The 16,209-nt window shown below is 42.8% G+C and overlaps 1 protein-coding gene and 1 pseudogene across 1 annotated transcript; both read right to left on the bottom strand.

Moving 5' to 3' along the window:
• Window positions 1-4,966: 4,966 nt before the first annotated feature.
• LOC136388579 (olfactory receptor 4D10-like) lies at window positions 4,967-5,910 on the bottom strand (annotated as a pseudogene).
• Window positions 5,911-13,864: 7,954 nt separating this feature from the next.
• On the bottom strand, window positions 13,865-14,821 carry LOC136387907 (olfactory receptor 4D6-like). The gene has a single exon (XM_066360017.1). It carries the CDS (start codon window positions 14,819-14,821, stop codon window positions 13,865-13,867), a length of 957 nt encoding a protein of 318 aa, XP_066216114.1.
• Between the last annotated feature and the right edge of the window lie 1,388 nt (window positions 14,822-16,209).

A 16,209-nucleotide genomic window follows, 5' to 3' on the forward strand; every position in this document is an offset into this window, starting at 1 on the left:
TTGTCATTTTTAAGAGGAAAAACTTCGCAGGGATAAAGAGAAGAGATGCATTCAAGGCATGAGAAACTCTGCATCATTCTCCAAAGTATCCATGTCAGATCAGAACTAAAAGGTAGACCATGAAGTCAGAAGTGTAAGGCAACTTGGTGGCTGCCCAGTCTAACTTCAGACAGAGCAGGCTGTGCAGATGGCTCTCGTCCTCTCCTTCATCTCGACAATCAGTGGTGGGCAGGGTGACACCAGGAAGGGTAGAAAGTAGAGGAAAAGTCAAATACAGAGATCAGATGAGGAGGGAGGGAAGGGAAGAGCTGGAGAGAAGGAAAAAGAGAGGAATAAATAGGGGGAGGAGGAGGAGGAGAAGGAGAAGAAGAGAGATGTCAAGTGTCCTCTACAGTTACTTCAAGTGCCACTCCTTGGTACCAGCTAATTAACTTGCCTTGCTTCACCAACATGCCTCTGAGCTTTTGGTCTTTGGGGATGGCCTGCCCTTTGACAAGTTGAATTTTGAAAAACTATGTAAAAAAAAAAATCACCCTTTTTAAAGAAGTTTGGCACAAATTTTCACTTCTTTTGCAAAGGTGCATGATTCCTTTGACTTCAGTGGTTTTATGATGTGATTTCTCAGGCCCATGAGGTTGGTTCTGATGATGCTGATGAAGACGTGCAGGTCCTTGAGGGTTTGCTTGCCCTACTTCCTTAGACTTTTAGACTTGTTGCATCACCTGGTCATTCTTAGACCTTCAGGACCCAGGATGTGGCTCCTTTTAGTGGCTGTTACACATTCCCTGAATGTTGACATTGGACGGATCTAGCCAAGGGGCTGGAGTGCTGTGAGTCATGCTGCTGCATATTAAAGAGACTGAGGGCATGGTAACAAGAGAGCACAGCCCAGACCAGTGGCTTTCAAACCTTTGTCTCTGAAATGCATGCTAATAAATGGGGAGGGCAGGGGTAAAGAGGAACAGGGACATGGCCATGGAAAATGATTTGACTTTGGGTGATGGGCACATAATGCAATCATCAACAAATAAAAAAACAAATTATTTACATCAAGACCACTGTCCTCATATGTATGTCTGAAATGAAGGTTTCAAGGAACAATGTTTTTAAAAATATATATTTGATTAACTCTGATTATTCTATACTACGCTATTCTGTTTCATTTAAAAAAATAATGCATGTTCAGACTTACTACTGACATCACAGCCCTTAGAGTTTCAGGATCTACAGTTTGAAAACATTCACCCAGAGTAGGGTTGTGCAAACAGAGGCAGTACACAGACCATCTATCTATGCCAGATTCACTGGGGATGCTGGTTAAAAGTGGGCATTCCTGGTATCCATGAGAACTATTAGAATATACTGGAAACATTGCCTGAACCATACATTTTGATGAACTCTCTAGGTCAGCGATTTTTAACCATTTCCATCTCACGGCACATGTAAACTAATTACTAAAGTTCTGTGGGACACCCAGAAATATATTTTTTGCTGATCTGGAAAAAGAATAGGTATAATTTTGATTCATGCACGCCAAATAGCTATTGTTGTTAGCTGATGGCATTTTTTTTTTAAATTTTTAACTTGACAATCTAAGGGAAAAGAGCCCAGTGCCCCTGCATGTTTTAAAAATTCTTGTGGCACAGCCCTTGAAAACTGCTGCCCTAGGTGATTCTTGTGCCCACTGAGGTTTGGGAATCACCAGCCTGGCAGCATACAGGTGCCCTGGCCAAGGCTTCCAACTCGGATCTGTGCAGTCGGTGAGGACTACACCAAAAGTTCCCCAGCGAAGCACCTACAGGAACGCTCCTCTTGATTGTGTAAGAGTTCTGTATAAAGTTGCTCCCACTCCTCAGAAAAAGATGGGAAATTTTGAGGAGAGGAAATAACTATGATATGGGTTTTGAGGGTTCATCTCTGGAAATCAAAATCTCAGTTAAGTTCTTAAATGTCCATCCCAGGGAGAAAGGTGGCAAAGGAATGACTCTAGTGGTAATGGGATGTTCCGATACATTTTGCTCAGTAGACACGGCTCCTAATTCAGGAGGAGGCTCTTTAGAAAAACAGTAGTGCCCCTCTCATCTGCAGTTCTGCTTTCTGTGGTTCTGGTTACCCATGGTCAATGGTGGTCCAAAGAGATTAAATGGAAAACTTCAGAAATAAGCGATTCATACCTTTTAAATCGTGTGCCCGCAGTCTGAGTAGGTCTGAGTAGGTCTGAGTAGGTCTGTAGCTGATGAAATCTCGCGAGACTCACGCCCTCCGGTCCTGGACGTGAGTCATTCCCTTCTAGCGTCTCCACGCTGTGCGTGCTCCCGGCAAATTAGCCCCTTGGCCGCCATCTTGGGTATGAGACGGGCCGTGGAGGTATGGCAATGCGTGTGTCGCAGTCACCCTTATCTCGCTTAATGATGCCTGCAAAGTGGAAGAGTACTGGTATGCCAAAGAGAAGCCCCTCGGTGCTTCCTCTAGGTGAAAAGGTGCAAGTTTCTCAATAAGGAAAGAAAAAAAAAATCGTTTGCTGAGGTCGCTAAGATCTACGCTAAGGATGAAATCTGTGCAATGGGGAAGGAAAAAGGAATTCACACTAGGTTTGCTGTCGCACCTCAAGTTGGAAATGTTTAAGGCTACAGGGTGTGATGAGTACTTATTTAAGATGGAAAAAAGGGCATTCGGTGTGTGAGTGGAGGACAAGAGCTGAAACACATCCCAAGGGATGAGGGAGTCACAAGACACAGGAAGGAAAGGAAAGGACACATTTGTATGAAATGGTCTATGTATAAGGTGGCCTGTGGTATGCATTTTTCATAGGCAATTTCATAAGGAAAAGCCTAGGGACTCTTGAGACCAGAGTTACCTGATCAAAGATAGCAGGACTCTCTGGATGATGAAAAGTGAGAATAACTCTTAGACTTTGCGTGAGAAGGGGAAGTGAGTCAGTCAATGTTGTAAAAAGTTAGAATTGGTTGATCAGGAGACAGGGATTGGCGAACAATTCAGCCAGTTAGTTCATACATGCTTATGGGGCCAGCCCAGGCCCAAGGAGGAACATCAGTGAAATCTGTCTGCAACATTCACTATTCTTTGGGTAACTCCCCTTGCACTCTCTCCTCTCCCACTGGGTCTGGCTTCTCGGTCTGGTCTCTGATTTCTGCTCTCAAAGCCAGGGTTCATCTTGGACCCATTATTTTCTATGACAGGGAACTCTCCTAGGCTGTCTCATCAGCTTTGTCGTGACCCTCTATGCAGAATAAATAACAAGCAAACTTACCGTCATGTTTTAATGACAGAAGGCTAGAAATTTTAAGATGTCAGGTGTTTTGAATTCAGTGTATAGTCCCATCATTTTTTTTTTTTTAAACAATGAGGAGTATGGGCCGTGTAGGAGAAGAGTGTGATAGTGATAAGGATGATGTTAATAATGATACTGGCCTTTAACTGAGCATCTACCACCCACCAGGCATTATACATTTCACATGTATCATCTCATTTTAATCTTCACAACCGCTCTATGAGATGAATATTAGAAGTAGCTTTGTACAGGTGTACTATGGCCTGTGAAGAGATACAGTATCACACAGCTGACAGATGGCATAGGCAGGGTCTGAACCCAGGTCTGCTTGACTCAGAACCCAGAGCTTTCAGCTGTAATGCGGTCCTTTCTACTTTTCTGCTGCTGCGCTTGCCCGGACAAAAGCGCTAGCCTAGACTGCCTCTTCAAAACGCCGATTGATTGGAAAATAGACTGGTTAGACTGAGGTTTTGTTTTTGCTTTTTAAAAAATCTCCCTTGACATGTCCTCTCTTTCTCTCTGGCAGGAAAAATGTAAATCCTCGATGGTGAAGCCAATCTGAGATTGGCCCTGGTAAGGCCATGGCTGGAGAAGTCAGTCTTACATAATGAGAATGGATTGCTCTTTGGGTAGGATCCCTGAGGTTCTGCCTTTGTCTAAACACAGCTGAGCCTGTGACGCTGCACAAGATCAATCCCTTCAGGCCGTTATGGGAAATCGTCTCATTTTCATTCCTGATAAAAATCCAGGAGGACAACCATTACATACCTTTGAGGTCACAAGACCATATGCAGTTTGTTTGGGTTTTCTTTTTCTTTTTTTTTAGCGAGAGAGAGAGATAGAGAGAGAGAGAAAGGGGGAGACACAGACAGACAGGAAAGGAGAGATGAGAAGCATCCACTTGTATTTGCAGCACTTTAGTTGTTCATTGATTGCTTCTGATACATGCCTTGACGGGGAAAGGGGCTACAGGCAAGCCAGTGACCCCTTGCTCAAACCAGTGACCTTGGGCTCAACTAGTGACCATGTGATCATGTCAGTGATCCTACACTCACGTCAGTGACTCCGCACTTAAGCTGGTGACCTCAGGGTTTCAAACCTGAGACTTTAGCGTCCCAGGTCCATACTCTCCCCACTCTTCCACCACCCGTCAGGGAAGACTATATGCAGTTTAAGCAGAGAAAACTTAATCTGTGATAGGCCATATGTGCCCATGTATGTGTATTTTCGAGGCACACTGATCATGAGATCTTTCTAGAATAGGTTTTGGCATGGACAGGTCTAGTACCATAATAAATTACACTCGCATGGTAAAATAACAACAGATTGGGTATCTGAAGACATTGCTGTAGTTGAATTTATATAGGATCTTGAGCAAAGCACTCCATCTCTAGGCTTCTACCTATTTACCTTTTGGAAAGGCGGTTGGATTCAATTAATTTCTTCATTGCCACATAGTTGTCTTTGAGGGGAAATATATCAGTCAGCTTAATCTTATAAGACTAGTTATTTCATGCTTAACAGAGCTTGGGTTATCAGTAACCTAATAGGTTACTATTACTTAAATAGAAAAACTAAATGTCACTTAGTAAGTGTGATTGGTTTATTGACAACACATTTGAGTGTGTATGACTCCGGGAGAAATAATGAAAGGAATCCTTGAAGATCCTTCCTCTATTCCATCACAGAAAGCGCGACTCTTCTCTTCAGTCTCCTCATGGCTGACTGCATCTCCTGGTTCCTCAGAGTGTAGACCAAGGGGTTCAGCAGAGGGAAGATGACAGTGAAGGTGACGGAGAAGGCTGCATCTGTGGGGGGACAGTGAAGGGCCGGGCATGGACGTAGATGCAGGGCACGCAATGCAGGGTCAGCACGGTGATGTGGGCTGTGCAGGTAGGTGGAGATGGCTTTTCTCCTGCCCCCCTCCCTGCCTGAGGTCTTAGTAATGATAATATGACCACATAGGATGCCAGGAGGAAGAAGAACCACAGTGTGGCTTTCAGTCCATTGTTGGAAATCATGAGGAGCTCAAGTGCAGAGGTGTCTGTAGAGGCGAGTTTGAGGACCGGGGGACATCGCAGTAGAAATTGTCAAGAGCATTTGGTCCACAGAAGGGGAGTGGGGGCAGTAGGGAGATGTGGATGATGGAGTGGGCAAAGCCCCCCACCCAGGCAGCCACAATTAACCCAATGCAATGGCCCCCACTGCTGAGGGTCACATAGTGCAGCGGCCTGGAGATGGCAACGTACCGATCCAACGCCATCACCAACAAAGGCAATGCATCCACCCGCCTGCAAGGTGGAAGAGAAACATCTGGTGAAGCAGCTACAAGGAGATGGTCTTTCTGTGTGACAGAAGGTCCACCTTGGGAACTGTGTTGGAGGAAAAGCAGATATCAGTGATTGATAAATTACGAGCAAAAGGTACATGGGGATGTGAAGGCAAAATTCATAGGTCACCGTCACCACGAGGAGATTTCCCAGCAGAGTGGTCACATATGCCAAAAGTAGGGAAAGAAATAAGACCAAGTTCAGTTCTCGAGTCTGGCTTAGGCCAAGGAAAACAAATTCTTTTACCCTGGTGCTGTTTTTTAGCTCCATGGAGTTGTCATCTTTAGCTTTCCTTTGCTTCAGCCTACTTCATATGAGGCGTACTTGGCTATTTATTGACTCTTCTTCCTAAGAACTAAGAATGCAACTCAGAATGCTGCTCATGTGGCTGAACCATTTACAATTTGTTGAATTGTCCAGATTTCTAAGATTGCAATCAGTTGGGTGTTCAAATAAAATTATCGCATGCATAAGTCATTAAATAATTCTTTTTCTATAAAACTGTTTTTTTTTGAGAGAATAAGCACTTATGTTAAGTAGTGACATTTACATAGCATATTTTAATTAACTTATAGTTAAAATTTTTTATCATTTTTATTCCACATGTATTTATTGCATGTCAGGGACTGTGTGAAGCATTAAATATAAATATTAAATATAAATATAAGGAAGACATTGTAAACTGATAGTATATAAATTTAATATTAGCGTATTCTGTTGACCTCAGCAGGGTCTTGTCTTGCTCAGAAAAGGGTGTTGTTCTAGTTCTCGCTGCGGTATTGCTATGGCCATGAAGCAGTTTTCTTGCTCTTGGCTGTTTAATGTAGATTTTTTAAAATTTATTTTTTTAAAAAGTTTTTTATTTTTTATTTATTCATTTTAGAGAGGAGAGGGAGAGACAGAGAGAGAGAGACAGAGAGAGAGAAGGGGGGAGGAGCTGGAAGCATCAACTCCCATATGTGCCTTGACCAGGTAAGCCCAGGGTTTCGAACCAGTGACCTCAGCATTTCCAGGTCGACGCTTTATCCACTGCGCCACCACAGGTCAGGCTTAAATTTATTTTTATTTTATTTTTTATGTGCCTTGACTGCGGGCCTTCAGCAGACCGAGTAACACCTTGCTTGAACCAGTGATGTTGGGCTCAAGCTGGTGAGCTTTTGCTCAAACCAGATGAGCCCTCACTCAAGCTGGCGACCTTGGGGTCTCGAACCTGGGTCTTCTGCATCCCAGTCCAATGCTCTATCCACTGCGCCACCGCCTGGTCAGGCTAATGTAGAATTTTTTTTAAATTGCAGCTTATTCTAAAAAAAAAAAAAAAATTGCAGCTTATTTTATGTAACTTGTCATCGTGATTGCTTTATATTGATTAGTTTGCTTACTTCTTTAAAAATATAATTTGCTATTGGAAAACAAATTGAAACAGTGTATAAATCCAAATCTCCAAGTATCTCATTAATTTTTTTTAAAAAAACCACTTAAACATGAAAGCTACCCTTTTAACAGGTTTTAAGTGCCTGATACCATGTTGTTAACTACAGCCAGGGTGTTGTGCAGCAGACCTCGAGAACTTTATTGATTTGTATAAGTGACGTGATCCTTGTTTGAGTGTGCGGGAGAGAAGAAAGCTAGTGACCGACTTCTGAGAGGTGGTCCATGCTGTGTCAGTCACGCTCTCCGCTCCCTCTTTCCCTTTGTGGGTCAGAGGTGAGAGAGTGAAGGGGTCACAAGCAGGAAGAGACATTGGTATCATTAGAACAATGTCTACTTTTTAAAAAATAGGATGTTATTGATCATTCTTAGGAATTTTATAATTGTTATTTGTTCTACCTTGTACTTAACAAGGGCATATTTATAGCAGTCTCCGAATGTATACAAGACAAATTGGACTGCACTGTACAAGTGCTTATAGCTTGTCAAAAGCAGATGATCTGTGTAGTCAGTGAACGCAAAGCATGGCAGAATGCGAAAGGGGTTACGAGAGAAGTAGAGGTAGAATTGGGAGGGATAAGAGGTGGGACAGGAAATACATGATTTTCAGCAGGAATAGAAACTGCTGTTTTCTGAGTGCTTACTATGGAGGTAGAAGCATGAAAAGTTGTTTTATTTAATTTTCACCACCATACTTTCTAAGTATTAATGTTACTCTCGTTTTTCATCTGGAATATGTTATGAACCTATGTTTGCCTGAGGGGAAGGGAGAGGTGGAAGTAAGAGGGAAGAAACCATTGTCTTTTCCCCTCAGTTTTATAGAATATAAGATATAGAATATATGTCAGGGCTAATTTTGTATAATAAGAATGTTTGATGGCCTGACCTGTGGTGGCGCAGTGGGATAAAGCGTCGACCTGGAACACTGAGGTCGCCGGTTCCAAACCTTGGGCTTGCCTGGTCAAGGCACATATGGGAGTTGATGCTTCCTGCTCCTCCCTCTTCTATCTCTGTCTCTCTCTCTCACTCCTCTCTCTCTAAAAAAATCAATAAATAAAATATTAAAAAAAAAAAAAAAGAATGTTTGATAATATTTGCCGGAAGATAAAAATTTGGCAGAAAGGGGGTTTGGAAACCCAGTTTACACTAATCCTAGTCTGAGGCAGCCTCACCAATAAGTAACTTAGTGTCGCAAATGTGTGATACCTTCTCTCACATTGAATGCATCACATTTCTGAATCCCTGTTAACACAGTGTCTCTCTTCCTCATAGTTAACACCCACCTTTATTGTATTTATCATTGAGAACATCTTCGCTGTGAAGCATTTAACACATCTGGAAAATACCACAGTCAAACCATTTCATACATCATCACAACAAGGACATCATCTCGATTTCACAATGCATAAACTTAATCCTTAGCTAGACATTTAATGTTTTTACCTAATTCCTGGGTCCTGAAACTCCAACGACAAGATGGATGCTATTGGGTACAGTGCAGAACAGAACACTGGTGACATTAATTCTCAACAATTTTGTTTCTGAAAGTAAAGCTTTTTGGAACACTAAATATTTTAGTGTCCTTGCAGCCCCCTCAGGAGGGAAAGGACAGATTCAAAGAATCTCATTTTCAAGAACTTCCGCTATGTGCCTATCTTATGTACTAATCCCTCAGCCTCAGGCCACATACAAGAATCACAAAGGGAATATTATTGGACAAGGAAGTGGAAGTCAAGTGTCTGATTCTGCTGTTGGTGATGAAGTTTCAATGGGAGTTATTAAAAAGTTCCCGAGCCTTTCACATGTGCACACGCACATACACATGGACACACTTTGCCAGAAATCCAGATTACTTAGAGGCAATATAGGATACCAGTCCTCTTATCCACAGCTCAATCAGTATGTTGTTAAGAACATGCCAAGTTTTGTGTCCAAGAGACTACAAGGGTCCAATGTCCATAGCTTGCAAAGGCTCAGAGGACTATATGCAAGTGTGTTTTAATTAGAGTGCCAAAAACTTAACTGAAATTTTTTGCTACCAGTTCAGTTTCTAATTATGTAGACAACGATCATAGCCTCATGATGTTGCTGTCTCCATGCTCAGAGAAACATGCTTAGATGATGTTTGTGGAGTGCATATTTTTCCTGTTTTTCAACAATCTGCTCATATGGAATCTCAATTTGGACACGGCTAGATAAATTGGGTAGGCAGTCTACACAATTACAGTGGTTATTTAAAATTAACTCAATTTGGCCTGATCTGTGGTGGCGCAGTGGATAAAGCATCGACCTGGAAATGCTGAGGTCGCTGGTTCGAAACCCTGGGCTTGCCTGGTCAAGGCACATATGGGAGTTGATGCTTCTAGCTCCTCCCCCCTTCTCTCTCTCTCTCTGTCTCTCTCCCTCCCTCTCTCTGTCCTCTCTAAAAATGAATAAATAAAATAAAAATAAATTAAAATTAACTCAACTTATTAAATAGTTTCAACTTATAAAATGCACTTCCACTGTTTCCGGAATGATGATGGCTCTGGAGTTAACTGCTTTTACATTTTATTTTACTATGTTAAACTAGTCAATAAAGATAAAAACTGCACTAGTCAGGTTGCGTGTTTGAGATAGAGAATGCTTTATTTCCCCAGCTGTGTTGTGATATAATTGGCATATATTGCAAAAAATGTCGGCTAACCCCTCTATCACGTCAGAGTTTCTGTGGTGATATCATTTAAGGTCTGCTCTTACAGCAACTTGCAGATAACGATACAATATCATAAACTGTAATCCATGCAATACATTAGATCTCCATAACTTACCTTGTAACTGGAAGTTTTTACCCTTTGATCAACATTTTCCCATTTCTCCCACCCCCCAGCCCCTGTCAGCCACCATTCAGCCCGATTTCTATGAGTTCATATTTTTAGATTCCACATGTAAATGAGATCACACCATACTTGTTTTTCTCTGATTTATTTCCCTTGGCATAATGCCCTTACATTCCACCCATGTTATTACAAATCACAGTATTTCCTAATTTTTTAATGGCTGATAATAGCCATATATATATGTATATATATGTATATACATACACAACTATATACACATGTATACATATACATACATACACGCCACATCAACATCATCTTCATCCATTCTTTATTTTTATTTTTGTATTTTTCCAAAGTTAGAAGCAGGGAGGCAGTCAGACAGACTCCTGCATGTGCCCAACCAGGATTCACCTGGCATGCCCACCAGGGGGCGATGCTCTGCCCATCTGAGGTGTTGCTCTATTGCGACCAGAGCCATTCTAGCGCCTGAGATGGAGGCCATGGAGCCATCCTCAGCGCCTGGGCCAACTTTGCTCCAATGGAGCCTTGGCTGTGGGAGGGGAAGAGAGAGACAGAGAGGAAGGAGAGGGGGAAGGGTGGAAAAGCAGGCGCTTCTACTGTGTGGCCTGACCAAGAATCGAACCCAGGACTTCCACACATCAGGCTGATGCTCTACCGCTGAGCTAACTGGCTAGGGCCTTCATCCATTCTTTACATCAATGAACACTTAGATTGTTTCCATATCTTGGATATTATAAATAATACTGCAGTGAATAAGGGAGTGCCGATACATCTTTGAGACCCTGATTCCATTTCCTTTGGATATGTAACAAGAGATGGAATTGCTGGACCATATGGTAGTTTTATTTTTAATATTTTGATAGACATTAAACTGTTTTTTTTATAAATAAATATTAATTTTAATGGGGTGACATGAATAAATCAGTGTACATATATTCAAAGAAAACATGTCCAGGTTATCTTGTCATTCAATTATGTTGCATACCCCTCACCCAAAGTCAGATTGTCCTCCGTCACCTTCTATCTAGTTTTCTTTGTGCCCCTCCTCCTCCCGCTCCCCCTCTCCCTTCCCCCCCAACCATCACACTCTTGTCCATGTCTCTTAGTCTCGTCTAAACTGTTTTTGTAGTAGCTGTACCAGTTTATGTTTCCACCAACAGTACACAAGGGTTCCCACATCCTTGCCAACACTTATGCATTTCTTTGATGCATAGTGATACTGAGCACCTTTTAATTTACTTGTTTGTTCTTTTTAGATTTTATTCATTTTTTTAGAGAGAGAAGACAGAGAGAGAGAAAGAGAAAGGGAGAAGGGGGAAGGGTAGGAAGCATCAACTCTCATGTACACCTTGACCAGGTGAGCCCAGGGTTTCAAACTGGTGACCTCAGTGTTCCAGGTCAATGCTTTATGCGCTGCACCACTACAGGTCAGGCTTCATTTACCTATTGACCATTCATATGTCTTGTTTTGAAAAGTATCTATTTAGAAACACTTCTCCAAAAAGGATATGCAGTGAGCAAATAGACATATTAAACTATGCTCAATGTCACTAATTGTCAGAGAGCAAATTAAAACCACAACGAGATATCACCTCACACCTGTCAGAATGGCGCTCATCAGTAAATCCACAGATGACAAGTGCTGGCGAGGATGTGGAGAAAAGGAAACCCTAGTGCAGTGTTCGTGGGAATGCAGACTGGTGCAGCCACAGTGGAAAACAGTATGGAGATTCCTCAAAAGATTAAAAATGGACCTGCCTGCCCTGGCCTGATAGCTGAGTTGGTTAGAGCATCGTCCAGCAGCATAGAGGTTGCCGGATCAATCCCAAGCTGGGGCACATACAGGAATAGATCTATGTTTCTATTTCTCTCTCTCTCTCCCTCCCTCTTCCCCTAAAATAAAAAAAAAAAATGTAAAATATGGACCTACCTTACAACCCAATGATTCCATTTCTGGAGATTTATCCAAATAAAATCAAAACACTAATCTGAAAAAATATATGCACCCAGTGTTCATGGCAGCGTTATTTACAATAGCTAAGCTATGGAAGCAACCCAAGTGCATAGCAACAGATGAGTGGCTAAAACAGCTGTGCTACATAAATACAATGGAATATTAATTGGCCATAAAAATGAATGAGATCTTACCATTTACAAAGGCCTGGATGGACCTAGAAGGTATTATGTTTAGTAAAATAACTCAGTCAAAGAAAGACAAATACCATATGATTTTACTCATGTGAAATCTAAAGAACGAAGTTAAAAAACTTAATATGCTCATAGACACAGAGAGAAAACTGGTGTTGGGGCACTGGATGAAAGAGGTGAAGGGTCTGAGAAGCACAAATAAGTAGTTACAGAGTAGTCAGGGGGAAGAAAGTAAAGCATAGGAAATATAGTAAAAATACTGTGATAACTATGAAGGTGCCAGTTGGGGTACTGGGAATGTCAAGGGGAACACTGTAACGTATATGATTGTCTAACGGCTAAGTCGTACACCCCAAACCAGTACATAATAAAGAAAAAGACCTATGTTGCAATCCTAACCCCTAGTATGATAATATTAAGAGGTAAGATGTTTGGGGGTAATTAGGTCATGAGGGTGCAACCGTCATGAATGAGATTAGTGCCTTCATAAAAGGGATTTGTCTTGTCCTCCTTCCACCATGTGAGGATATAGTGAGGAGTTGGCAGTCTGTAACCCAGAAGAACAGAGAGAAGTATCACTCATAGGTGCTTCACTTTGGTTGTTCATTGCTTGCTTGTTGTATGTGCCTTGACCAGGCAAGCCCAGGGTTTTGAACTGGTGATCTCATCGTCCCATGTTGACACTCTGTTCACTGTGCCACCAAAGGTCAGGCACTCTTGGATAGTTTCTGAATTACTACTGGAGGCTGAGAGGTAAATTTGAGGTGGACATAGAGAGAAGGGCTTTCATTGTCTGTATGTCTTCTCTTTTGGAGTCCAGCCCTTCCCTCGGGAGAGAAGTGGATAAACACTCAGACCCCGTGGCTATTCCTAAACGACCCTGCCTGTGATGTGCTTCTTTTCTCTCGTGCTACACAAAATGAGTCTTGAGTACCTGAAAAGGCATTTCTTAGGTAGTATTTTCTTTTTGGCACTACAGTGATTTGTCCGGAATTGTGTAGACATGCATAGACAAAGACCGCATGGCTCTAGCTGTTAAAGTCTGGGAGGCGATGTGGAAAGGGGCTGGAGGCAGAAAGACAGTTCAGGTTACCATGCAGCAAGTTATCATTGTGGATTTTGTGCAGATGCATTCCAAAACTGTACAGTACTTTGAGATTAATTTTAGTGAGAAAGTAAGTAGAACGGACCTGCCAATAGGGAATACTTGGTCTGTCTATAGATTTGTCCATGAATATATCTGGCTTAAAATAAATTAAAATGTTTCTTCTTTTTTTTTACTAATTAGCACAATATATTGAAAATTCTATACTCAAAATACAAAATCAAGAAATTATATTAATAATTGACAAGAAATAACGGTCACTAGAGAAAGCATGTATGAAATAAGAACCTCTGTATTCTGTATATGTGCACGATTAGGGATAGAGGGGTAGATAATAGGGAATGTAGATTGTATGTCTGATTAATACCTAGAGTGCCACTCACATTGCCACTATCATCCTCAAGGCATTTACCATGTTTCATTCCCATGACAAGCTCGTTAGCAGATCATTTATTTCCATATTGCAGTCAGTGGAAATGAGGTAAAATATGTTGGCTGAGAGTCACAGATTACACCAAAATAGCATTTATGTTATTGATTTCAACCTTCTACCACATACTTCTCCCATCCCCAAGCCTATGGTTATGTTGTTTCATCTCACCTCTTCCTTTTATTCTTGTATCCTTCTGCTCCAGTTGAAGGGCTGAGAGGATGTAGCTCGCACTCTTACTCTTAGGTGGCAGTTTGAGAAAATCAAATCTGAGTTACATTTCCAACCTCAGTCTGACTGCTCACCCCAGCTTATTACTTTAGAAGGTCCAAGTCTCCTCCTCAGTCTCTTCATGGCTGACTTCATCTCCTGGTTTCTCAGGGTGTAGATCATGGGGTTCAGCATTGGAGTGATGGCCGTGTTATTGATGGACACAGCTGTGTCCATGGGCAGCGTAATGAAAGGCCGGCAGTAGATGTAAACACATGGCACAAAGTGGAGACTCACCACCAGGATGTGGGAGGTGCAGGTGAAGATGGCCCTTTTCCTGCCCTCCCGAGAGTGAGCTCTGAGCATCACCAGGATGACGGTGTAGGACCCCAGAAGCAGGAGGAACCACAGCAGGGTCACTAGCCCATTGTTAGAGATCATGAGAAGCTCCAGAACGAAGGTGTCTGTGCAGGCCAGCTTAAGCACCTGGGGCACATCACAGTAGAAGGCGTCTAGAGTGTTGGGGCCACAGAAGGGAAGGGGAAGCATCAGAATTACTTGGACAACTGAGTGCAAACAACCACCCACCCAGGAAGCCACCACCAAGGCCACCCACACCTCTCTCCTCATAACGGTCACATAATGCAAGGGTTTGGCGATTGCAAGGTATCTGTCATAGGCCATCACAGAGAGGAAAAAGACATCTGCCCCCCCAACAAAGTGGAAGAAAAAGATCTGGGCCATGCAGCCATTGTAAGAGATGCTTTTCCTCTCTGACAAGAGATCGACCAGGAACTTGGGAACGGTGACTGAAGAGAAAACAATGTCTAGGATGGATTTGTTCCTCAGGAGAAAGTACATGGGAGTGTGGAGCTGGGACTCACAGGTGATGGTCACCACAACGAGGGCATTGCCCAGCACGGTTGTCACATACACAGCAAGGAAGAACACAAACAAGAAAATCTCCAGCTCCCAGAAGCGCGTGAGTTTCAGGAAGACAAACTCCCTGACACTGGTGTGGTTGCTGGGGCCCATGGCGAGGTCACCTTCTGCCAGGTCTGCACCAGAAGGAGACGTGTTAGGATTTAGGAGTATGGTATCACGAGGGGGCACATCGTTCATCATATATTGTTATAATGCTCTTTCAAGCATCCAAATGAGCATGGCTAATCAGAACACTGGTCCGGAATTTCTCTATCCAGATGGTTCTTCCAGTGGGTTGACAGGAAGAACCATTATTATGTCCTTACCGTGACCAGAGGGAGATGAGAGGACAGTGGTCATTCGACTGTGGCTTAACTTCCTCACAGGCCTGCGAAACTTTCTACTTTACCAAAGGTTTTCACTTGCAACATCTCATCTTGATTTTGATTCTTATAATGTCTCTGTGGGGTCTATAGAGTGGTTGTGATGATCTGCATTTTATATAGGGGAAACTGGAGCTTACAGCAGTTAATGACTCAGCTACATTTGCATAATTGCAAAGTTAATAGGTGACAAATTAAAGACTTGAACCCAAATTATTTTTCTGACTTGACAATGTCTCCTTTCTCAATCCAATTTTTGTTAGGCTCCTCTGAACTCTGTTCTCAACTAGAACTCGACCTTGGTCTTCCCTGTCTATCCTAGTTGAGCCTAGTTTTTTTTTTTTTTTGTATTTTTCTGAAGCTGGAAACAGGGAGAGACAGTCAGACAGACTCCCGCATGCGACCGACCGGGATCCACCCGGCACGCCCACCAGGGGGCGACGCTCTGTCCACCAGGGGGCGATGCTCTGCCCCTCCGGGGCGTTGCTCTGCCACAACCAGAGCTACTCTAGCGCCTGGGGCAGAGGCCAAGGAGCCATCCCCAGCGCCCGGGCCCTCTTTGCTCCAGTGAAGCCTTGGCTGCGGGAGGGGAAGAGAGAGACAGAGAGGAAGGAGGGGTGGGGGTGGAGAAGCAAATGGGCGCTTCTCCTATGTGCCCTGGCCGGGAATCGAACCCGGGTTCCCCGCACGCCAGGCCGACGCTCGACCGCTGAGCCAACAGGCCAGGGCTAGTTGAGCCTAGTTTTAGCAAGAGTTCTACTAGATCAGTTTAGCAAGAAGCCCCTCCCTTGATGCAATCAAATTTCTTATCCCCCACCCTTGATCGCAACTCCTTGTATCTAAGTTCTTGGCTTGTTTTTAGTAGGAATCCTGCTAAGTTATTTCAACAAGAATCTCTCTATTCCTGATGTGTTTGTTTAGATTCCAGCCACTGACCTCCTCCCTCTGTTCCTTGGCTATAAATTCACACTTGTCCTGTATTTGGAGTTGAGGCTAATCTGTCTGCCCTATTGTAATACACTTCACCCCTATTGCAACAGTCTTGAATAAAATCTGTCTTGTCATTTCAGACAAGTGTCTGGTGAATAGTTTTTTATTTTTTTGATGTTTCTCCGC

Source organism: Saccopteryx leptura, chromosome 1 (assembly GCF_036850995.1).
Source record: "Saccopteryx leptura isolate mSacLep1 chromosome 1, mSacLep1_pri_phased_curated, whole genome shotgun sequence".
In the NCBI taxonomy this organism is placed as follows: domain Eukaryota; kingdom Metazoa; phylum Chordata; class Mammalia; order Chiroptera; family Emballonuridae; genus Saccopteryx; species Saccopteryx leptura.

Bases quoted from the DNA above. Each gene is read 5' to 3' on its own strand.
- LOC136387907 (XM_066360017.1), bottom strand. From the start codon at position 14,821: ATGGGCCCCAGCAACCACACCAGTGTCAGGGAGTTTGTCTTCCTGAAA.